Genomic DNA, 23,872 nt, shown 5'->3' with positions numbered 1-23,872 from the left:
CTCCCACTTAAAAGTCCCTCAGTGTGACTGATGCCTTCTTCGCTGACGACTTATGACTCCCTCTCAGACTCATGGCTTCTGGTAGTCTTTCCCTAGCGTGGGTCTCCTCTCTCTTGCAGGCAGCCCTCTTGGGCAGTCTGCATCTGGCCCATGGAAAACATGCAAACATCTGTGCTCTGCTAAGCTCTGAGGGGCAGCTCACTCACCATCCAGGGCAGCAAGCCAGCCATAGCCACTTGCCTTCAGATTATTTTTAGGCCTGAGTCCCTCGGTCCCTCACACTCCAATCAATTCAAGTCAAACTCTTGGAGTTCTTCTTTGGAATCCTCCTCTTAAGCGAGTTACAGTAAGAAAGAATCACACCTTTGACTGGGGGTGGAAGAAAGTGACCACTCTTTCCAGACAGATCTTCATTATCACCTGCCCTTTAACCTTAACTCTTAGCCCCCTGTGCCACAGTCTGGAGGTGGGTAATGAGCTATTGACCACTCCTTTTGCAAGTCTGTAGAAATAGTCTAGCATCTTGACTTGGAACGTGGGGGCAGTTTAGAATAGTTGATACCTATCTTTCTTTTCCTGACCTTGAGGGCCTCTCTCCAAATTTCAAGATGGGAAGAGTCCCATTTAACATTCTGTTACCTATATGAAGAGCCTAGCATGGTGCTTGCCACGTGATAGACATTCACTAATAGAAGCAATGGTGTGTTGCCAATCATCCAGCCTGCGGGTCAATCCAGCCTTCGAAAATGGTTGGAATCCTCTTCCTCTAAGCCAGACTGAAGGAGAGTTTGTACCCTCGTGCATGGTTTGAAAGGCAGTTGCCTGGTGCTCCTTATGCCCAGTCCACACACATATCTTTTCCAAATACAACATTTACAGCCATCTGAGTCCAGTAGCTACTGTGCCCGTGCACACCCAGACTCACACTCAGTGACAAATCACAAGCCCAAGGAAATCAGAAACCAGCATAGCTGCTTACACTGGGGAAAGAGGGAAATGAACCCTCCCCTGTTCTAGAGACCCATCCTAGCCACAGCAGGCGGAGTGGGAATGTATAGTTGTGGGCTGAGCTGTGTGCAGCCAGTGTGCCCTGGCCTGGCACCTATCTCGATCAGTCAGTCTCTGTGCTGAACAGTTTTTTTTTGTTTTTTTTTTGAGACAGAATTTCGCTCTGTTGCCCAGGCTAGAGTGCCATGGCGTCAGCCTAGCTCACAGCAACCTCACACTCCTGGGCTCGAGCAATCCTCCTGCCTCAGCCTCCCGAGTAGCTGGGACTGCAGACACGCGCCACCAAGCCGAGCTAATTTTTTCTATATATGTATTTTCAGTTGTCCAGATCATTTCTATTTTTAGTAGAGATGGGGTCTCGCTCTTGCTCAGGCTGGTCTCGAACTCCTGAGCTCAAACAATCCCCCCGCTTTGGCCTCCCAGAGTGCTAGGATTACAGGCCTGAGCCACTGCACCCAGCCCTGAACTGGTTTTTATGTATTTTGAGCATCGTCCTTGCTTGTGGGCATGGAGATACTCAAATCCTCAGAAACACAGAAACACCAGCAGCATATATGCGTGCAGAATTACGTCTTTACATATGGGCACACATGCAGTTATTTTCCTGAAGTTTACAAGTAGAAGTCACATAAATTTGGAAAACATGAACTGATCTGAGGTGTGCCAACATATTAGGGAAGCAGCCGTCTCCTCCAAGTCTTTCTCTTGGCCTCTGTTTTAGTCTTTATGTCTTCATTTCTTTGGTTGTTAGATATCACAAGTGGCATTAGAAGGGATTGAAGGGGACAGAGGCACAGCCTCAAAAATATATATATCCCCAAATACAAGAATTTAATGCAGAGTCATTATTTTCCAGATTGCAAGAGTATTTTGAGAAAAGTTCAATTAAAACACTACAGCAGGCCGGGCGCGGTGGCTCACGCCTGTAATCCTAGCACTCTGGGAGGCTAAGGCGGGTGGATTGCTCAAAGTCAGGAGTTTGAGACCAGCAAGAGCAAGACCCCGTCTCTACTAAAAATAGAAAGAAATTATCTGGACAACTAAAAATATATATATAGAAAAAAAAGTAGCCAGGCATGGTGGCACATGCCTGTAGTCCCAGCTACTCGGGAGGCTGAGGCAGAAGGATCGCTTGAGCCCAGGAGTTTGAGGTTGCTGTGAGCTGGGCCGAAGCCATGGCACTCTAGCCCGGGCTAGAGACTTTGTCTCAAAAAAAAAAAAACAAAACACTACGCGGCAGCAGTTGGCAAAATTTTTCTATTAATATAAAGGGTCAGATAAATATTTTAGTCTTTATGGGCCATATTGTCTCTTCACAATGATTCAACTCTGCTGTTGTAGCACAAAAGTAGCCACAGACAATAATAAACAAATAAACGCAGTCATATTCCAATAAAATTTTATTTACAAAAAAAGCAGCAGGCCAGATTTGGCCCATGGGTTTTAGTTTACAGATCCCTACAGTGGGGTCTAAAGAAGCCAGAAGCCATGAAAGCTAGCTTCACAGATTTTTCAAAGATTGATATGGGCTCTATCATATCTCCTCCAGAAAGAATAAAAATCAATTATTTGGATGTGGCATCAGTTTTGTTCTAATTATTTTGTGCTGTGCTTTGGTGTTTTGATGTTCTCTTTCCATGCATTTATCTCTAAAAGCTTTCCATTCTTCATTCTGTCCCCTTGTACTCACGGGGTTGGGTGATTTTAGAATAAGCCTCTTTCACATTCATCCTTTCTAAAATCCTGCTTCTTTTCAGATCCTCATCTGTACTGGGGTAGGATGTGATGTACAATAGCAAAAAGAACACTTGTCTGGATCACTGGACAGGACATGACACGAGCTTGCTGTACGTCTTTGGGAAAATCACCTAATATCTCTGAGCCTCCCTTTCCTCATCTGTCAAATGAGGGAGTTGGCTAACTGGTCTCTAAAATCCCTTCCAGCTATAAGCTTGTGATCTTAGGAAGTTGTAACCTCAGATCTAGGCAACCGTCTGGGCCATTAATTAGGATGTCACTCACAGACCATGAAATTACGAGGAGGCCAGAAATTAGCCACATGATCTCCTGTAGTTGGCAACCTTCCTGAGGCCTTCACAGCTGAGAATGGTGGGGGTACCAGCTAACTTCAGAGAATCTGAGATCCTATCCCACTAAGGGGATAAAAGGAAGACAAATGACTTCAGAAACCCTATGCTCCAGGAAAATTAATTTCCATTTCTAAACTGCCATTGAAATAGCTACAAAATGCACACAAATATTGTTTGGAATATCAGTTGGAAACAGGATCCTAGGATGCTACTGTGGGAAGACAGGATACTTTCTCTTCTCCATCAGACCCTCCTATATAGGCTCTTCTGGCCATGTAAAAGGTACCCCTCAAAGCCCACCCAATAAGTATGTGAATAGGTCGGGAGGAAATGGAGGCTCTGAGGAGTTGAAAACAGTGAACTAACAATTTCCAGCATGTGTCAAAGGAAAGAAGTCTTCTCTGTAAGCAAGGATGAGGGAGGTCAGGGAAGGTCCAGGAACCCGGACTTTGGCTCAGGCAGGGGCTGGCGGTGGTTGGCAGCTCAGAGGAGAGTTCGTATAGCATCATTCCCACTTTTGGGCTCATTCCCAACTCATAGCCCAGTGGCTTGTGGACACGGCAGATGAGCAGGGGCTGGAGCCCTCTCCCTCCATCCTGGACTCAGGCTCCAGGGCAGGGAGGGAGTGGAGAAGCCCGCATTCTGGCCTCCAGCAGAACAGGCCCTTATTGTCTGACTCTGCTAAAGTGGTCTCATTTGTAGCCTAAATAATTCACTCACCAATCTCTCAAGGAGCATTAACAGAAAAACAAATCCCGACCCAGCCTCGCGCTCAGGTTCCCACTGCACGGAAGGCAGGCAGGAGGCTGGGAGGCAGTCCCGAGCTGCAGAGCTGGCCTGCCTTAAAGGTTCGCTGGGCTTGGCAACTTGCCCAAAAAGACCCAGAGTCTGTTTTTGCCCAGCCCTCTAGCTAAGGATGGTTTTTACATTCTTAAAAGGTTTTCAAAACAAGATGAAACAAAACAAACAAACGTCAACGACAAAAACAAAGAATATGTAACAGAGACTATACATGGTATGCAAAGCCTAAAATATTTCCTATCTAGCCCTTTCAGAAGAAGTTTGCCAACCCCTTCATCCGTCCCCTAGCCTCGAAGGAGGCAATGATATACTTTGACCGTGCACCCCATGACCCCACTATCTGCAGAGATTCAAAGTTGTCAGAATTCTGGTATTTACAGTCTAGTGAGAAGCTGGCATCACTGTTCACTCAATTACCAAAAACAAAACAAAACAAAAACAAGAAAACAAACCGGACTGGACAGAGGAAGGAGGAATTTCAAATAGTCTTGGTTCTACTACATGGCGAGGGAGGGAGGAACTGAGACTTGGCCCCAAACCATCATCTGATTCACCTTCTCTGAGGGTCAGAATTCAGCATTGTCCAGGCTGGTCTCTACTGATACCCATCTCCCTAAGGCCTTGGTGATCCCAATCACAGCTGTCACGGAGGCTGCAATTGTCTTACTGAGAAGATATCTAAGTAGCCCATGGCTCTGAGTCTGAAGCCTGTGTGTCATCCCGAAGCCATCTTGGGTGCCAGCCTAACTGTGCTGACCCTCAATCCTAAACAGAGGCTCCAGCCTGCCACCTCTCCTGCCTCGCAGGAGCCTTTGAAGGGAGAGGACTCTGACTGGCCCTACACCCCACCCAGACTCTCTCCTGGAGCCGGAGCTTCTGAGAGTTACAGCCTAAAGACCCCAAAAGAGAGGAATCAGAGCGGGCAATGGAGATGCCAGCTCAGAGTGCCCCAGATGTAACGGGGCTGAATGACCTCTGGGCTATCATGGGACCTGTTTGGGATTTTGGGGGTTGAAGGCAGAGTGGAGACCAAATGGCCCCACATCCTAGTGTGTGGATATTCTGGATGATTTCAGACAAGAGAACAGTGACCTTGGTAAAAGTTCCTACTCTAGCATTTCCCAAGAAAAATGTTGTTGTTGTCTAGCCAGTACTTTGCAGGTTACGGTAACTTGAGACAAAATTACCATGGAAGGCCCAGGTTGGAATCCCAATGTTCAGGCTGGCAGGTCAGCTGTCTTAGAGGTTTGCTCAGGCTGTGAGATCTTGGGCAAGTCACACCTCACCTCTCTGGGACTCACTTTCCTCATCTGTTATTATAAAACGAGCAAACAGAAACCTGAGGTGCTTGGATGGGAGTGATTTTAAGGTCATGTTCATCCCATACCCAACGAATAACCTAAACCAGGCCATGCGTCTGCAGATGCTCAGCTGGGAAGTTGTTTGGCTCCATTTTTGCTTTCTTTTCCCAGGTCAATCCAATCCCATCCAAATGAGATACCACGGTTCCAGCATACGAAGAGTGTTTTCCTTCAACATGTGAGCAGCTTGCTGGGGAATCAGGACTGATGTGAAAGAGGGAGGTGGTGGGTGGTGAAAGTGACCTCTTGTCTTTGTGCCCTGCGGCCCAAAGCCAGAGTCTGGTACCGTACACTTGAATCTAAATTATCTAAATTGTCTGTCATCAGCTCCCCAACTCGACTGGACATTCCTTAAGGGCAGGAATTATGTCTTGACCTTCTTCTGCATCCTCAGAAGAGCCCGGCTCAACTCTAGGTATGTGGTTGGAGATCCATCCGTATCTGCTGAGCTGCTTAATTGCAAGGCTCCTGGAAAGACTGATGGTGCATTTGGAATGGGACATGTGTCCAGGTAAATGAATCCCCAAATTTGCTGGCTAATGACAGGACACCATTCTTCGGTCCATGGCTCAATCGAGTCTGTTCTGTCCAGGCCATGACCCCCAAGAGCTATCGTGTGACCTAGAGAGCAAAGCGATGGGGGGTAAGGTTAGAGAAGGGAATGCCTATTCCCATCCCAGCATGCCAGAGATGCCCCGGGATATGCAGTCACTTAGAAGTCATTGCTGCTGATCCCCTCCCCCAAAGCAGTCCAGACTGGGAAAGCATGGCCTGGTGGTCCATGCGAACATAGATCAGGCAACCCTCACCATGGGTTGCCTCAGAGTAGCCACCCAAATTGCGAGTACAGCGATCAGCCTTACAGGCTACAAATCCAAACCTATAACATGATGACAAATGTCACAGGCTTTGTGGGGGATCTCATTCTCTTCTAGTCTTAAATATACTCAGAATGACTGTCTCCCTTCCCTGCCTACAGACAGGAAGCTCTATTTTATATCCAGCCAAACTTTTTCTTGCTGTAATTCCTTTTTTTCTGTGTTCTATGAAAATGGTTGCTGTCTTTAGAACCCTGAAGGCTGCCTTTCCTTCCCTGTTTTTTAGTTTGTTTGCTCGTTTGCTGTGTGTGGCGGCAGGGCAGAATAGCAGGAGGCAGAGCTCTGGCTTGCCCCACAGTGTCATTCTTCTGTACAAATAGTGATGACAGAGTGATGCAACTGACTACCCATGACACACATGGAATTGCTAAGGAGTTTGAGAAAATTGTAATTAACCCTTGCTGTGCGAGGCAGGCAGCAAACCATGAAAATAATAATCCTCTTGGGTGCTGTCACAGCAGACAGAAACTGGACTACAGGAAGGTGGGTGTGACTGTAGGGAGTTGATAATAGTAGGAGTGGGGTGGGGGTGGAGGGACGGGCCATGGTAGAGGTGGGTGGGCAGAGTGGTTTCTGTCCCTGGAATTCAGGTGGAAGTAGAGACTCCTCCCTGAATTATCTAGGTAATTTTCTCAATTCCCTACTTTGTTTTTTGTGGATCTGACACATTCTGGAGGCAAACTCACTCCAGGCAACGAAGAAGAAACTAAGGCATATGGAGCATCAAGAATTTGCCCAGAAGGACACAGCGGCTTTCAAATGCAGAGCCCCTAACTCCTGTCTCCGGTCAGGACAGACCTGGGAGAACCGTCTGGCACGCGTTCTCGTGGTTCACAGTCTCACCCTGGGGCACCAACATCCTAGACTCCCAGGGCTCCTGTGCCCCTTTTCCGCCCCAGGTGAAGGGAGAAGGGAGGGTGAGATGCAGTGGCCGCCCGGATACCTTGGTGGTTTTGACTTTCTTTCCGCTGCCGCAGCTCCATCCTGAGAGGTCCGGAAGCACCTTACACTCCTCGCCCGGCAGGCAGGGCTGCATCTGACACCACCACCTCTGAAGGACAATGGAGGCTGTGGGAGCGGGAGGCAGGAGCGTAGCTCTAAACTCTCCGTGAGCACAGCAGGCAGTCAAAAGGGGGTCTGTGAATGAAGTGGATGTTTCCACACGCCCTTGGGTTTGAGCCCTGCATTTCCTTCGTCTTTCCCCTGCTCCAGGCTTCCCAGAGTGGTGGCACTCAGGCTGAGGCTTGGGGACTTAACTCTGTCAACTTCAATCCCACCCAAAGACAGCAAGGAGTGAAGGCAGGCGAAGTTGTCTCTAAGGCAACCATGTCACTAGCATAGAGGCACGGTCATCAACACACCTCCTTGGTGTGTGTGAGGCAGTGTGTGAGCTGTTTGGAGGGGTCCACAGCCCGGGAGGGCACAGCTGGCATGCGTGAGAGCACAGTGGTCAGGTCTATGGGGTGCCAAGTGGGTGTGAGAACACCAGCGTGGGTGGGGCAGTGGGAAGGCAGGTGGGTGTGAGGAGCACATGTGTGCGTGTGAGGAGAGCAAGAGTGTGGCTGAGAATGAGAGGAGGGCATGTGGAAGAGGCCATGGAAGGAGCAAGAAGCAATGAAGCCCGTGTCTGCCGAGTGTAAGGCGAGAGGAGTCTGACGGTGCAGAGGAAGGCGTCTGCATACACACTTGACAGTGGGTGTGGGTGGCGGGGTGCGCGAAGAACGACAGCTTTCCTTATCTATGACATGGGAATGGCCACATCTGCCCTGTTCCCCCACAGGGTGCCCTGTCATTGGAGACTCTGATCATGAAAGCCCTGAGATGGGTATGAAATTTATCCCCAGCAGATGGTGAGGCCTGAACAGAGCTCCTTATTGCTCTGCTCAGGCCCTCCCTGCCCATGTCCTGGCCTCTCACTCACCGTCTACACAGGAGGGCTTTGCCCGTGTGGTGCCGGCCACCTGGCCAGAAGAGCAGGAGCATTTGACGGTCTGAGAGCGTTCCTCGATGCGGTTCCGGTTGCAGCAGCGGTGAGCAGCAATCACCTCGCAGGTGCCCTGCTGTGTGAGCACTGAGGGGCCAGCAGCATGGCATCAGGCACCCAGCCTGGGTTCCCAACCCTGCTCCCCGCCAACCCTGCTTGTCCTTGAGCTCCTCCTCCCTGCAGGGCTACAGAGATTTCCAATGGAGGGGAGGAGCAAGCCCGTGAAATCTCCCTGCTGCTTCCCAGAGCTGTTCTTCCTTCCTCCCCTGTGAGGCCACGCTCATCCCCCTTTGGCAGAGCCTGGCCCTTGTGCAGGAGAAAGATGGAGTCCCACACTAGCCCCCACCTTTCTAGCTTCCTTAGGGTGAGGGCAAGGGCCCCAGAGCTTACAATGTGTGGGGAGGATCATCCGCTCACACGGGCTTTAGTCATCCCAGAAGGAAAACCACAGAATTAGGCCAGGAGGCCAGACTCAAGGCCCCCACCGAGGGCCTCTCCCTCTGCAGAACACACCTTCCTGCCTGGGAGGGAAGGTGAGCAGTGGGTCTGCCCAGGCCTCCGCTGGACTGGGACGGAACAGGGGGACAGAGTTTCCTGGGTGAAAAACAGAGAAGGAGCCAGAACCCCTGCCTCAGAGATCTACCTGCTGTGGCACAGGGTGGAGTGGTGGCCAGCTTCCGAGGTGTCTGGGAAACCCCCTCCCCAGGACCCGTCGCCTCCCCCAAACCTGTGGCAGTTGGAGGCTGTGAGGCAGCCGTGGCCAGGCGGGTCCACAGCCAGGCCAGGCACAGCGCCAGCAGCCAGCCGCCTGTGCTCCAGTTCCGCGTGGCCCTCTCACTCATCCTGTGGAGAGAAGGGCACACCCTGCTCAGCCGCAGACAGGAGCTCCTCCGTGCCCAGCTCGAGCACCTTCTCTGGGCCATGAGGTCTAGGAGGCACGAGGGCGGGTGGGATGCACACCTTGTTCCCGGGCGGCTTTCAGTCCAGCACAGAGTCACTGTAGGCAACAGGAGGAGAGGGGAGCAGGAAGGGAGAGCCTGGGAGGAAGTGACACTTAAGAGGGGTCTTGGAGGACAAACTAGATATGGCCCCATGGAGGGCTATGACGTGAGAGGAATAATAATGTTGACTTCCAATTTTTGAGCACTTTTTGACCCAAGCACTTGGTATGCATGCTCTTGAATCCTTCATGACCGTCCTGCATGGTAGGATTATTATTACCTACTTTACAGATGAGCAAACCAAAGCTGAAAAAGCTTGGACACAGCCTAAACAACCATCAGTAAAATACTGGCTAACTACATTGTAGAGGATCTACACACATGCAGTCCCATCCAGACAGCTGTGAAAAACATAATGGGAAAATGCTTTATGTACTGATGCATGCATTGATATCCAATGATAATCCACTGTTAAGGAAAAAAGCATAGAATGGTTTGTATAAAATGTATGAAAGGAAGGGATTATCTATGTTGCTCTAATATATATAAAATAGCTCTGGAAAATATATAGAAAAACTATTAATATTGTTTGCCACCGAGAAGAGAAACTGGTTGACTGGGAAATGGAGGCAGAAGGGAGACTTATTTTTCTCCTGATTTCTTTATTACTTTTTGAGTTTCCAATCAAGGGAATGTAATAGCAATTCAATTTAAGCAAAATTTAAATTTAAAAAGGAAAAAATAAAACTGAGGCTAATAGAAGTCAAGTGATTTGCCCAAGGCCAGGCAGCATGTGGATGGAAGAGTCCAGAGCCCAGGAGCCTGACCTACACCCACTGCACTGCTCCTGCTCTCTTCCCCTTTCCTTTTCGTCCTCCATCCTTGATAGCTTGGGTCTCCCAAATCTATCCCAGAGGGTAGGCTAGAAATGGAAGGAATCCCAGGGAGGAAGAAGCACAGAGTAGCTGGGAGTTGCCCAGCCACAGAAGGGCGGGCGCAGCCCCAGGAGGCAGCAGGGCTGCAGGCTCAGGGTTAGGCCTGGACCACTGCCTCTGTGCTCAGCTAGCCCCTGGGGGCACTCCTGGTCTCCCACAAGTGCCAGCACAGTTCTGAAAATACCAGAGGCCAAACTGATGCCAGGACTCAGCTGCTCCCTCAAATAGGGTGCGTGATCTCAATCCACCCTTCTACCCCATCTTCAACTGTCTCCTCACTCACCTTTTTGGGATCTTTCAGTTCTGGCTGCTCATCTACTGATCTCAGACTCACATCACCTGTACAGGTAGGAAAGATTCTTGGGCAGTTGCAAAGGACAGATGGAGTCCATGGCCTGCATGGGGTGAAGGAGGAGCTGGGAGAGGGCAAGGGGCTGGGCTGGGCACTGAAGCTGGCCCCAGATACCTGAGCAGGGAGCAGTCTCTCCCTTTGCCCTGGGAATTTAGAGTTTAGAGGGGCCCTCACAGACTCTGGGAGCACGTAGGGTGGTGAGCCTGAGGAGAGGGGCCTGAGTCGGTGACGGTCGGGAGGTGCCCAAGAATCAGTGCTGTCCTATCTCTGCTCTTGGGAGGGAGCTGAGGATCAGGGAAGGAGCAGGACCTGACAGATTCCTGTGGAAAGATTCTGAGGCCCTGAATCCTCTTCACCTCCACCTCCTACCCCCATGGTACTTGCTTCCTGGACTCGTGCGAAGCTGGCTCAGCTCTGCCACCCTCGCTCCCATTCCTGCCCCCGGGGACTAGCAGGAGGGCTTTCCAGGTCTCTGTGCCTCAGAGGCCACACCCCCAAACAGCTTTCCATTTCTCCCTGAGGACCTCTCCTCCCGCACCCTCCTAAGAGGGGCAGAACTGGAACACAGGATGGTGGGGCCCAGGAAGGACAGAGAACCCTGAATCCTAGCTCCCAGGAGTGGGAGAGACAAGAGGGGCTGTGGGGGAAGATGGAGGAAGCGGTGGCAGTACCCCCAGGTGGGTGTGCTCCCGTGGAAGAGAGCTCCCCCCTCTTCTAGATTTATCTCTTTTCTGAGTAGGTCCTCTCCCTGCCCCCATCAGGAACCTTCATTTCGACCATTATAAATGCAGCTTTGTCTTCTCTCGGGTGATCCTATTTCTCTCTGAGCTGCCACACCCTCCAATACAACTCACCCATCTCTCCTGTGAACCCCAAGAAGTTGACAGGGGAACTCATTTGGGCCTGGATCTCTGGCATTCTGTTCCCTCCCTCAGAAAGAGCTGGAGAAAGAAGCTTCTGGGATTTGTTCTTGGGCTTCCATGCTCCTGCCTCAGTTTCCCAGCCTGTTTTCCCCAAACTCTAATGCAGGCTATGGTGAGTCTGAGTTAGCAGCTTGCATACCAGCAAGGGTTTGAGGATGTGAACCACAAGAACCATCAACCTTTCTCCACCTTCTCCCGCGCCCCTTCCCAGCGCCCACTCCTCCAAATCCCGAGACCACACCTGCGACCTACCTGCCCCACAGCGGCGCCCAATGGCTCCACTTGCTGGCCTCAAGTCCTCCTTGCCTCTGAGTGTGGGCCCAAGACTCCGGAAGGCAGACTGCGGGAGGGAGCGGCCAGCTTGGGTGCTGTCTAGCCCGGAGCCCTGTCCCCCTCACCAGGTTGCTGCGTCCCCGGGACGGCGGGGCTCTGGCCAAGCTGGAATCACCGGCAAAAGGGCCGGGCTCTGGGCACCGGGGATCTCCGAGCCCGGCCCCGCCAGCTCTGCAGAGCTCAGCCGGGGTCCCTCCGAGGATCCCGCCGGCAAGCCGGGGAGCGTGCAGCCGCCGCCGCCTCCTCCTGGCCCCGGGCGGCCCCCGCTCCTCCAGCCCCGCGGGCCGCCGCCGCCTTCGAGACAGCGCCGGGCGCTCGGCCGGGCGGGTCCGCACAGCCGGGACGCAGCGGCCCCTGGCGGCCAGGGGCAAGAAGAGGGACAAAAGGACATCGGTCCCGCAGGTTCCGTTCGCCTGGGCCAGACCCTGGCGACTCCGAGGAGGTCCCTCAAAACCCTTGAGGTCCCCTGGCCCCTAGTCCCGTGGCTCAGGGCAAGGAGGAGGTGTTGGGGGAAGGGCGCTGGGGGTGAGGAGTGCTAGCCCAGACCCTCAGGGTTTTTGAGCTTTGAAGATTCTGGAACTGCACTGTCCAATACAGTAGCCACACCCAGTATGTTGTTATTTAAATCTAAATTAAATAAAACTTAAAATTCAGTTCCTCATTAGCACTCACCATATTTCAAGTGCTTAATAGGCACATGAAGCTAGGGACTACTGTGTTGGACAGAGCGGACATAGAACATTCCCACGGTCTGTTTGACGACACTCTTCTAGATATTTAGGAGGGAATAATAAATATCTCTACCCCTGGAGAAGGGTGGGAGGACTAGGGAAGTTAGGAGGCTGGGCAGGAGGGCTGCCATAGGCTGGTGAACGGTCCCTATGGATAATAGGTGTGAATCCCAACTAGGGAACGAAACTCTGAGACCTAGTTTCTTCATCAGAAAAATTGTAATGTAATAAATTACAATTGCATAATTCTTTCCAGGGCTCCATTTTGGATGTGAAAATATTAGACAAATGGGAGGGAAAGGTGTTCTGTGAATTTGTCTCTTCACAGAAGGGACACGCTCCTCTTAGAAGTTGGGGTAACATGGAGGGGAGAGGCAAGGGGGAAGAAGCCCAGTTCTTGGCCCTGAGCCACTGGAGCTCCTCTGGCAGGGCCAGCCACGGAGCAGAGTCTGGGCTCTCAGTGGAGAAAAACATCCCACAAGTCTCTCTTCTCACCCCACCCCCTTTGCCTCTCACTTTCTGCTGCTGCAGGGATGAGTAGAGGTGATGACCTTCTCACGAGGTTCCGGGGCAGTGTGAGGATGGAGGAGGTGTGACGATGCCAGGAATAGGAGGTGAGAGGATCGGGGAGAGGAGAGCCTTAGGGTTGGGATATGGCTGAGAGGCTGTTCTGGAGCCCAAGGAAGCCATTGACTTCTCTGCTGACCTTCTGGTGCTAGAGCTGGGGGGTCTCTGGGCCCTGGCTCTGTGGCCCACTTGCAGACACACTTGGTGGGTGCTATGAAGAGCAGGGCATAGGGAGCTGGGTAACATGGAGAAGTGGTAAGTAAACTGTCCAGAAACAGTGAATAATAAAAATAATCAGGAGTTCTATTTTTTTCTTCAGTCTTTGGCTCGTCACTGTGGTTATGCCATTTATCTGAGAGCTGGGTCCAGTTTTTCTCAAGCAGGAGGGAAAACCCATAGGAGCAGCCTGTTCTTTGTTCTCATCTGCCTTTGCTGCTCTATGTGCCTTTGGGTCTGATTTTTTTTCTCTTTTGTGACATTTTCTCAGGCTGTCTCTGCTCAAAGTTCAGATATAACATAGCAGGCATAGCAAGCCTAAAAACCTGAATGACCATTGCGGGATTTTTATTTGGAAGCTGCCAGGAAAGCCTCCCCTTTTAGGGGAACAGGTTAGCCCTAGAAGCAGAGGGAGGTATGGTCAGGAAGCGCCTGGCAGACAGAGCCCAGAGGTGGAGTCTCAATCATCAACTGGGTGCCAGTGGTCCCTGATGGCTATGCTCAACTTGCATTAGGCCCATAAGGGCCTTGTCCCCATTTGAACTGTGTGTGTGTGTGGTATCTCTGGAGTCCTAGTGATCAACTCCCTGATAGGAGGTTTAGGGACAGAGCTCTTCTGGCATCAGGCCGGTACCACCCTCCCCCAGAGGGGAGAAGACAGAAAGAACAGGCAGCCCACCAGGTGCCAGGCCCAGTCCTCATCTTCCAGCAGGTGGGCTTTTCCACCTCTTAGGCAAGCACTTAGCCTGGCCTCTGTTTCCCCCTGGTGGCAGCCACAGAACTTGCTCAGCATTTCCGACTGCTCTCAGCCTGGCCCTAAGAGGAGAAGATTGGGAGGGAAGGAACCCCCACTCATCCCTCAGCCATTCATCTTCTTCCTAACCCTTCCTCCCTGATCTGGAGAAATCAGCTTGGTTTTAAGACAGACCAGGTTTGGGCATCAGGGGGCTGACATGAATGCGAATCTCTTGCTGGCTGTGTGACCTTTTGGGTCAAGTCACGTAAAATGGCAAGAGCATCCCGTTCTGCCTCCTCAGTAAAACTGACAGAATAAAACCCACCTTGGAAGGTTGGTGTGCGGTATAAGAGACCTAATGTATGGAACATGCTTTGTAGAGGGCCTAGTATGCAGTGAGTCCCCGATAAGTGATAGTTACTTATGATGTTATTTAGGTAATTAAATATGAAATCTCTGATTTCAAATCAAAAGTGTAGTTTATTGTATCTGAAACAAGAAGCAGTACAATTAATCAAAGTATGTACCTAAACTATTGACACAGTTTTGCCATCTTAATGGTAGCTTGTTTATGCCAGAAGTGAAGAAGAGAGTGAGTGGCAATGAAATCATAAAAGGCATTTTCCACAGCTTATTGAAAATTGAACATTTTTCCTTGTAGGAAGTGGTAACCAGTTGGTGCAAGTTCTGGTGAATACGTTGGATGACAGAGAGTTTCTAAGTCCAGCTTCTGTAGTTTGAGCAGTGTTGTTTGTGCGATATGTGGTTGAGCATTGTCTTGCGAGAGGATTGGCCTGTCTGTCTCTATTGACCAATCTCTGCTGCTTAATCACAAGTGTCCTCATCACTTCGTCCAGCTGGTTGCAGTAGACATCTGCTGTAATCAATTGACCAGGTTTAATGAAGCTGCAGTGGAGAGTACCAGCGCTGGACCACCAAACAGACACCATTAGCTTTTTTCGATGAATATTCAGTTTTAGACTGTGTTTCGGCACTTCATCTTTATCCAACCATTGTGCCAAATGCTTGTGATTGCCAAAAAGAATCCATTTTTATCACACGTACCAAAACAGTATAGAAATGGTTCACCTTTATGTCATGACAGCAAGGAAAGGCAAGCTTCCAGATGATTTCTCTGCTGGTGCTCATTTAATTCATGCAGAACCCATCTATCCAGCTTCTGTACCTTGCCCATTTGTTTCAAATGGTCCAATATTATTGGAATAGTAACGTCAAATCTTGCTGCTAACTCACTCGTAAATCAAGACGGATTCGCTTCCACTACAGCTTTCTGCTCATCATTATCCACCTTGGTCTCAGGTAACCCACGTGGCTCATTTTCAAGATTAAAATCACCAGAACAGAACTTCTCAAACCATCCACATACTATGCATTCATTAACCACATCCTTCCCAAACACTTTATTGATATTTTGAGCTGTCTGCACTGCATTGGTTTCACAACAGAACTCATATTCGCAAATAACACTTATTTTTGGCTTACCCATGGTTTCACAAAAACTGCCCTAAAAAAATTTTGAAAGATAATCACAAACCAAAACGTGCGTTTGCAAGACTGAGGATGTACCTTCACAATAAAAATAAAACAAGAAGTGTCAAAGTGAAATGTCAGAGACCTCAACTGTCAAATTTAGTATTTAAGGTAATTGGACATTTCATACTTAATAACCTAATATGTTATTATCCTTACTAACTAGTCCTGCTGTGGTCAGGGGACCTCTAAATGTGGGGAAAACTGGGTTCTGAGAAAGAAAGGTGGGAGTGGCAACCCCTCTCCTACATCTAGAAGTGGTTTCCTTGGGGGAACAGCGGCGTCAAGGAGCCTAGGAATTTACCCCCGCTCCCTGATTCCGGGTGGTCGGTTGCAGCCTGCCTCCTTGACACCCCACCCCCGCACGGCACCAGCTCTGCACCTCTCTCACTCCAGCAGCCGCAGCCAGAGATGGTGTCACACCAGGTGCTTCACACCCAGCGGCTCTGAAGAGGATGTTTCCATTCTGAGGTCATCAGCTCCACGGCCCTCCGGGCAGGCTGGAGGGCCGAGAGCGAGGACGCCGCACCCCAGCCCCCCGTCACAGTGGGGAAGTTCTGGCTGATTTCTATTCTAAATCTGAAATAAGGTTTTCTTCTCTTCGCCCCCTTCCGACAACAGACCCTTCCTAAGAAACTGAGGCCGGGCCGAGCAGGAATGGGGCGGAGCAGAAGCCGGTCGGTTCCCCGGGTGGCCCAGAGCAAGGGGAAGTTCTGCCCCCGACCGGCCCAGCTGGCCCGGAGCCAATGGCCTGGAAGGGCCCGCTGGAGGAGCACCGCCCACCCAAGCCCTGGGGGCGGGGCCTGGTCGGGGGCGGGGCCACGGCCGAGGGCGGGGCAGGGAGGCAGCATGCTAAACCGGGTGCGCTCGGCCGTGGCGCACCTGGTGAGCTCCGGGGGTGCTCCGCCTCCGCGCCCCAAATCCCCAGACCTGCCCAACGCCACCTCGGCGCCGCCCGCCGCTGCTCCGGAAGCGCCCAGGAGCCCTCCGGCAAGGGCCGGGAGCGGGAGCGGGGCACCCGCGAAGGCTGTAGAGGCTCGAGCGAGCTTCTCCAGACCGACCTTTCTGCAGCTGAGCCCCGGGGGGCTGCGACGCGCCGACGACCACGCGGGACGGGCTGTGCAAAGCCCCCCGGACACGGGCCGCCGCCTGCCCTGGAGCACGGGCTACGCCGAGTGAGCGCCCTTTGGGGCACCCAAACCAGAATGGGACTCCCATCCCCTCTCCCCAGCTCGGCAGCCCGGGCGCTAGGATGCGTGCCCCACGCCGCGCTCGGTGCCAGGCGCTCCCTTTTCCCAGGACCTTGGCTATCCTCTGGGCTTCGGGCCGCACGCCCTCCCAGCCCTGGCCGGTCGAATGCAGCCTGAATCACCTTCTTCAGGACCTTCCAGCTCATTGACTACCCTCACCCGCGCCGCCTCAGGACCCCGTTCCTTCCCAGAGCCCGGAGGGCGCAGGGCCCCCGCAAAGGATGAGTTGGCCAGTTCTCAGTCGCGGCCTGGCGCTTTAAAGGCTAAGGGAGGAGGGCTCTCAAGAAGGAGCGGGGTTCCTTTTAACTGGGGAGATAGAGGTTGGGAAGAGGCGCTCACCGGCTTCCCAACCCCAGCGCCCCAGTTCCATGTCCCTCTTACTGTAGTTCCCTTCCCCCTCCACACCCAGAAATAGCCCGTGACACCGGGAGGCCGCCAGCTTCCTCAGGGGTGGGGGAGGCGCCGCCTGGGGTAGGAGGAGGGTCCCTTTTAGACGCACCTAGGCTGGCCAGCTCGCGCGGGCCGGGCGACGAAGCGGACCCCCTGGTCGGAGCGGCCGGCTTGCTCCTAGGCTGTGTGTTCTTTTTCTTGCATCTGCCGGCAAAGCAGAGCACGGAGGGAGACAGGGGCGCCGAGGGTGCTGAGGGAGGTGGCTGGTGGCCCCGTCCCCCACCTGACCACCTCCTTTAGCTTCCTACGTGAGAGGAGTCTGTGGTTACGGTGGCTCCTGCCCAGTCCAGGGGGGCTTCCACTCCTACTCTATTTCAATTCCTCTTTCCGAGTCTGGGCTGGAGTACTTCCTCGTTGCCAAAGCAACGGAAACTTTCGCTGGATGGTTTTAGAGTAAGGGGGGGTGTGCCCATGAAGGTGAGGTGTGGGGACAAGGCACTAGGAGAGTTGACTGGGGCTAGGGGTGGGATGTAGGGTCTTGGATAGCAGGAAAGTAAAACTTCCTGCCCCCATTTAGCTCTTACCCCAGCAGCACCACCAGGGATGCCTCCTTTTCCAGGGATGGGGGAACTGAGGCAGGCAGGTGCTGCTGCTGGCCTTTCTGTGAGGCGATAGGGCCTGCCACCCAGACAGTACTCCTTGTGCCTTGCCCGCCCTCCCTTCTCCTCCTTCCTCTGGCCTGGATCCCAGGTGGCTGTGACCTTTCTCAGCTTGGCCAGCCAATAGGAGAGGATGTGTGTGTCTAAGGTGGGGGTTATTCCAGGTCCTGGTCTGGTATCCAACCTGATGCGGTCATTCTGGCCCGGCAGGGTCATCAACGCTGGTAAGAGTCGGCACAATGAGGACCAGGCTTGCTGTGAAGTGGTGTATGTGGAAGGTCGGAGGAGTGTTATGGGGGTACCTAGGGACCCTAGCCGAGGCCAGGTAAGCCCCCGCCCTCTTCCCTAGCCTCCAGAGACACAGCGACACCTCTTCTCCGAGATTTCAGGCATCTGATTTTAAATCTGAGACATGTGGAGGACCTGTCTCCTAAGTCACTAGCTTTCTACCTTCTGGCACAGAACCCTTACATCGATCATTGATCAGTGTAATTGATCAATGCATTGATCAATGCAATTGATGCACTGATCAGTTAGATTCTACCATATCAGTATGAATGTTTACTTTTCCACTTAAAAGGTAGAGGCTCTCGTATTTATGGATGACTTAATTAATTACCAATGCTGATTTTTGCCTCTTTTATCCCCTGAGAGTGGCTTTCCTGAGGCTTTCCCTTTCTTGACACATAGTAGGTCCTATGTGAATAAGTGAATAAACCTAATTTGCCTTTAATACCAAACACTGACTTCCTCTCTGATGTTTGTATGTATGCTCAGAGTCCTGTTCTTCTCCCTGCATCACACACACACACACACACACACACACACAGACACACACACACAGACACATACACACTCTCTCTCTCTCATGCCTCCAACTTTTCCTCCATCAGGGACTCTGCTTCTACTACTGGGGCCTGTTTGATGGGCATGCAGGGGGTGGAGCTGCCGAAATGGCATCAAGGCTCCTGCATCGCCATATCCGGGAACAGCTAAAGGACCTGGTAGAGATACTTCAGGACCCCTCGCCACCGCCCCTCTGCCTCCCATCCACTCCAGGGACCCCAGGTTCCTCTGATCCCTCTCATTTGGTTGGTCCTCAGTCCTGCTGGTCAACACAGAAGGAAGTGACCCATGAGAGCCTGGTAGTGGGGGCCATTGAGAATGCCTTCCAGCTCATGGTGAGTGGGTGACCTGGGCCAAGGGGCCCACTAGGCAAACACTCTGGTCAACTCTGTGTGGGAGCCAGGTGGCCTGAGGGGAGCGACCTCGAAAACCCACAACACCTTTAAGAGCCTAAGCAGAACTTGGTTCAGAGGGGAGGGAGAAGGGGCAGTTCCACCCATGTCTTCCTTCCTCTCCTCTAGCACGGTGGGGCTGGGCCAGTTGAATTCTGCAGATGGGATGGAGGAGGGAAGAGGGTGGCTGTGTGCCTGGAACCTCTTCTTCTTCCACCTCTTCTGACCCTTATGTGGCAGGATGAGCAGATGGCCCGGGAGCGGCGTGGCCACCAAGTGGAGGGGGGCTGCTGTGCGCTGGTTGTGGTCTACCTGCTAGGCAAGGTGTACGTGGCCAATGCAGGTGACAGCAGGTATGGGGAGGGGGGCTTTGAAATTGGTTGCAGGGTCCACATTCTCTGGGATGGGGGAATAGAAGAGAGTGAGGTGGTGGGGGTTAAAAATCACAGATTGGAGGGCATCAGGAGGGATCACAGACATAAGGAAAAGCCTGAAATATCCTGGAGGGGAGGAAAAATGGGGTCTGGGTAAGGAATCATAAGGGTCATTATGGGGAAGGCCTGGTCTTTCTAGAATTTTCCACGAGGGGTCTGAGGAGAATCAGGCCCAAATCTTTTTTCTCTGGGCAGGGCCATCATTGTCCGGAATGGTGAAATCATTCCAATGTCCCGGGAGTTTACCCCGGAGACTGAGCGCCAGCGTCTTCAGCTGCTTGTAAGTAGGAAGCAAACTCTCCATCCCCATTCGTTGTTGGGTCTTGGGCCTCTCTGCACCCTATATGTCCCTGAGAACTCTCACACCCCATGCACAGAAAGCTCCTTCCTGGGAGCTTAGTGGGAAGGCTGCTGTGCGGGCTGAGTGAGGGCTGAGCTGGTGGGAGGAGGCAGAAGGCAGGAGCCTGGGCTGGTCCACTGATCCCAGGGCGGCCCCAGCTGAGGCAGGAAGTAGAGTCAGAGGTGGGGGAAGGGAACAGCAAAGGCCGTTGGAAGTCAGTATGGCTTCCTGTTGAAACGCATGGGCTCTGGAGCTGGACCGCCTTGGGATGTATTCTGGTTTGACTGCTTTGCTAAATATCCCACATCAACTATTCCCTCAACCTCTCTGTGCATCAATAGTTTCTGCCTTAAGGGCTGTAGTGTGGAGTAAATGAGTTAATATTAGAACGGTGTGTGGCACATGGTAAATTATATTTAAGGGTCTGCTATAAACAACATGGTCTGTGTACCAGGGTGTGCTGTGAGCATAATGCCCCCTGGCCCTTCGCTGTATCTAGCCATTCCCAACCCTAGGGCTTCCTGAAACCAGAGCTGCTGGGTGGTGAATTCACACACCTTGAGTTCCCCCGCAGAGTTCAGCCCAAGGAGCTGGGGCAGAGGATGCTGTACCGGGACCAGAACATGACTGGCTGGTAACACTTCCCTCAGAGCTGGGGCCCGTTCCCGTGGCAACGCAACCAGTCCTTCACCAGCTGTGAAGTGGAAGTTGGAGGCTGGGCCAGGCTGGGAGTTGGGGGGATGTGGCCCTGCTTATGGGTTTGTGTGAGGGTGTGTAGCTCTTAGGGTAGGAGGCTTTGATACCTGGGTGATGCCTCCTCTGCTCCCCTCCTCCCCAGGGCCTACAAAAAGATCGAGCTGGAGGATCTCAGGTTTCCTCTGGTCTGTGGGGAGGGCAAAAAGGTAAACTCCATGGTAGAGGTGGGAGAGGGCAGGAGGACCCACTACAACTTGTCTAGGGAGGTGGAGGTTCTACCTGAGGGAAGGGGTGGGAAGGGTCTATGGTTTTAGAGAGTCTGGGAGGGACTATGGCAGCAGCCACTCCTCGTTTCCTTTAGGCTCGGGTGATGGCCACCATTGGGGTGACCCGGGGCTTGGGAGACCACAATCTTAAGGTCTGCAGTTCCAACCTGCCCATCAAGCCCTTCCTCTCCTGCTTCCCTGAGGTGAGCTGTATGGGACCCCCCCCCAACCACACCTTCCCTCCTCTGGGGGTCTCTGAGTGGCTCTTATCCCTCAGCTCCCTGTCCATCAAACCTACACAGTAGTCCTCTCTACCCTCTTTCCCCACCAGGTACGAGTATACGACCTGACACAGTACGAGCACTGTCCGGATGATGTGCTTGTTCTGGGAACAGATGGCCTGTGGGATGTCACCAGCGATTGTGAGGTAGCTGCCACTGTGGACAGGGTACTGTCAGCCTACGAGCCCAATGACCCAAGCAGGTAGGAGTCGCATGGCATGGTGGTGAGGGGATGGCACTGGTGAAGGAAGGGGCAAAGGGAAGCAATGCCTGGGGACCCACATGTGGGTCTGTGTATCTATCTTCCCATATACACGATGGTACATGAATGTGCACATGTGCTCCTGGCAGGTATACAGCCCTGGCCCAAGCTCTGGTCCTGGGGGCCCGGGGCACTCCCCGGGACCGTGGTTGGCGTCTCCCTAACAACAAGCTGGGTTCCGGGGATGACATCTCAGTCTTCGTCATCCCCCTGGGAGGGCCAGGCAGTTACTCCTGAGGGGAGTAACTTCCACCACCATCCCAGCCTCTCCACACTTATCCCTCTCCCAGCCCAAATTCTGAAGTTGGCTCCCTGACTCTTCTTTAGTGGCAATTTAACTGAAGAAGGGATATCCACTAGATCCAAAATTTTAGCTATTGGCAAATAAAACAGATGGATAAAGATGTGTGTCTTTATTTGCTTTGGGTAGAAACCGAAAGGTAAGGAAAAACTCTGTGGGGTGGTGGAAAGAACACCAGAACAGTCCTAAAAATGTAGCATTCCCAGGTTCTTTCTTCTGCCTTCCACTCTTCTCACTGCACACACTTGCCATGACTGTCCTCATTGACTGCTGTGACACCATCCATCTACTACTCATGTCTGTTAAGTCGGTGTTTTCAGCCCAGACCTTTCCTGAGCTTTGGACCCGTACATCCCAGTCATCTCCCCACCGTCTCCTAGACAGCCCTTCGGCACTTCAACTCAACATACCTCAAACTGAATTCACCGTTTCCCCCATAACGTGTTCCTTCTCCTGGTTCATCCTCTCGTTGGGCACCAGCTCCACTGCTCAAGTTAGAAATCTTAGAATTGGCCACTCTTGACTTTCATTTCTTCCTCATCAAGCTAATGGATCACTAAGTATAGCTGATTATACATCTTAAAAAACAGTTCATATTTGTCTCCTTCTTTCCACCCCCACTGTCGCCACCTTAGTTCTTTACTATGTCACCCTCCTAACTTCAGTGGTTCCTCATTGTACCTAGAGAAAAACTGACATTCAACTCCTGAGCATGGCATATGAGGACCTTCATGATCTGGCCACTGCTGCCTCCTCCAGCCTCATCTTTCACCACCACCACCCTCCTGGATTCCCATTAACTCTGTGGGCTTGTGGTAGCTCCGACTTATTATTTAAAATCTATTATTTTATTTTTATACTTATTATTTAAAATCACCTTATCTTGAACACTTCACCTGTCCCTCAGCCCATGCATGCCCCACTGCAGCGATGATCTCCTGTGTTAGGACTGTCCATATTAGGGGTCGGTAGCCAGTAGCAGTTAAGAGCAAGGGCTCTAGAGTCCAGCTGTTCAGGTTCTGGTGCCAGACCTAACCCTAGCTCTGTAACCTCTCGGAGCCTCAATTTGCTTATCAGGAAAATGGAGAGATACCAGTACTACCTCCTAGGGTTATTGTAGATAACGTATGTAGAGCCAGGTCCATGCAATAAGGGTTCAATAAATGTTAGCTCTCTTGAAATTGTATTCCTCACTTAGACTATAAGTTGTTTGAAGGCAGAAATTGATGTTCGGCACACGGCTCTCACTCAGTTCACATTCAATAAATGTTTACTGATTGAGTTAAGAGGCCTGGGTACAAAACTGCTGTGGACCTTAGTTTCCTCATTTATCAAATGTCTGGGTTGCACTTCAGATCTTTAAAGGCTATATGAGTTCTAACATTCATTCATTCAGCAAATATTTGTTGAAAACCTATTAGTGCTACACACTGTGCTGGACAGTGGGGGAAGGGACAGGTGGGAGGACCCTGGGAGGCAGCAGTGAGAGACCACCGACTTTGGAGTCAGGCCTGACCCTCTGAGTTCTTGCTCCGTCACTTACGAATCTCAAAACATTTGTGCAAGCCACTTAAGTACTCTGAGCTCAGTTTCCGTACGAGCAAAAGGGGATGGATATACTTACCCCAAAGATCTGTGATGAGTCTTAAAAGGGTTGAGCTATGTAATATACCGAGCACAAGCCAATGAAACGTTGGTAGATTTCCTCATTCTACGTCCACTTCCTCAGCCGCCTTACAGGGAAGAATACATACATGTAGGTAAATATCTTAGTGCCAGGTCAGACCGGGCTAAGTGTCCCTAACCACACGGAAAGGACACAGTAGGAATGGGAATTGAATTCCTAGCTGGGGATCCAGAAGCATTTCTAGGAGAGCCCCTTGAGGGGTAGGTAGGAATTGGACTCGTGGAAATTCCAGGCCGGGGAAGAAAGGGAATTGTGAGGTGGAACGGTGGTCTGGGTCTGAACAGTTCTGAAAAGTCTTCAAGGCTGGGAGATGATGCTGGGCAGTACTTGCTCCGCAATGATTCTAGGAGCAGAGAGTGGACATCTGCACCCTCCGCCCCCTGGGGCGCCCCAGGCCGCCGTTTCCCGGTCCCGCCTCCCGCCAGATCCCAAGTGGGGCAGGAGCGCGTGGCTGGTTGGCCACAGGAGGGCAGCAGCGGCCTTTCCTGACCCCACCCGAGCCCCTCTCAACTTTCCCGACGCCGGTCCTCCCCTAGGGGCTGGAAGGTGGGGCAGAGCCTGAGTCCTTGGGGGTCCCGCCCGCCATCTCGCCCCGTTCCTCCGCAGTCCCGGAATCTCCCGGTGACGCCCCCCAGCCAGGCAGGCCGGCGCCCAGACCTCC

At 52.1% G+C, this 23,872-nt stretch overlaps 2 protein-coding genes across 2 annotated transcripts; one reads left to right on the top strand and one right to left on the bottom strand.

Annotated features, from left to right (window-relative positions):
- Positions 1 to 5,727: 5,727 nt before the first annotated feature.
- Positions 5,728 to 10,340, bottom strand: FAM19A3 (family with sequence similarity 19 (chemokine (C-C motif)-like), member A3). Its single transcript, XM_012644628.1, has 5 exons — positions 10,282 to 10,340; positions 8,850 to 8,965; positions 8,060 to 8,209; positions 7,082 to 7,206; positions 5,728 to 5,881 (listed from the first exon to the last, which is right to left on the bottom strand). Exons 2-5 carry the CDS (start codon positions 8,962 to 8,964, stop codon positions 5,870 to 5,872), a joined length of 402 nt encoding a protein of 133 aa, XP_012500082.1. The 5' UTR covers position 8,965; positions 10,282 to 10,340; the 3' UTR covers positions 5,728 to 5,869.
- Positions 10,341 to 16,235: 5,895 nt separating this feature from the next.
- On the top strand, positions 16,236 to 21,629 carry PPM1J (protein phosphatase, Mg2+/Mn2+ dependent, 1J). The gene is made up of 10 exons (XM_012644626.1): positions 16,236 to 16,582; positions 17,917 to 18,031; positions 18,600 to 18,887; positions 19,185 to 19,297; positions 19,574 to 19,658; positions 20,234 to 20,352; positions 20,557 to 20,620; positions 20,776 to 20,883; positions 21,012 to 21,163; positions 21,313 to 21,629. The coding sequence occupies exons 1-10, from the start codon at positions 16,257 to 16,259 to the stop codon at positions 21,458 to 21,460; spliced, it is 1,518 nt and encodes a 505-aa protein (XP_012500080.1). The 5' UTR covers positions 16,236 to 16,256; the 3' UTR covers positions 21,461 to 21,629.
- Positions 21,630 to 23,872: the final 2,243 nt, after the last annotated feature.

This window comes from Propithecus coquereli, unplaced genomic scaffold, assembly GCF_000956105.1.
Source record: "Propithecus coquereli isolate 6110/MARCELLA unplaced genomic scaffold, Pcoq_1.0 Scaffold215, whole genome shotgun sequence".
NCBI classification, from domain to species: Eukaryota; Metazoa; Chordata; class Mammalia; order Primates; family Indriidae; genus Propithecus; species Propithecus coquereli.
The sequence above is the reverse complement of the archived record's forward strand: the minus strand, read 5'-3'. Positions and strand labels throughout refer to the sequence as shown.

Bases quoted from the DNA above. Each gene is read 5' to 3' on its own strand.
- PPM1J (XM_012644626.1), top strand. From the start codon at position 16,257: ATGCTAAACCGGGTGCGCTCGGCCGTGGCGCACCTGGTGAGCTCCGGG. The intron at 18,888-19,184 runs GTGAGTGGGTGA...CTTATGTGGCAG, and splicing joins AGAATGCCTTCCAGCTCATG to GATGAGCAGATGGCCCGGGA. The intron at 20,884-21,011 runs GTGAGCTGTATG...TTTCCCCACCAG, and splicing joins TCCTCTCCTGCTTCCCTGAG to GTACGAGTATACGACCTGAC.
- FAM19A3 (XM_012644628.1), bottom strand. From the start codon at position 8,964: ATGAGTGAGAGGGCCACGCGGAACTGGAGCACAGGCGGCTGGCTGCTG. The intron at 8,210-8,849 runs GTTTGGGGGAGG...CTGGCCCCTCAG, and splicing joins ACAGCCTCCAACTGCCACAG to TGCTCACACAGCAGGGCACC. The intron at 7,207-8,059 runs GTGAGTGAGAGG...CCGCTCCCACAG, and splicing joins AAAGCCCTCCTGTGTAGACG to CCTCCATTGTCCTTCAGAGG.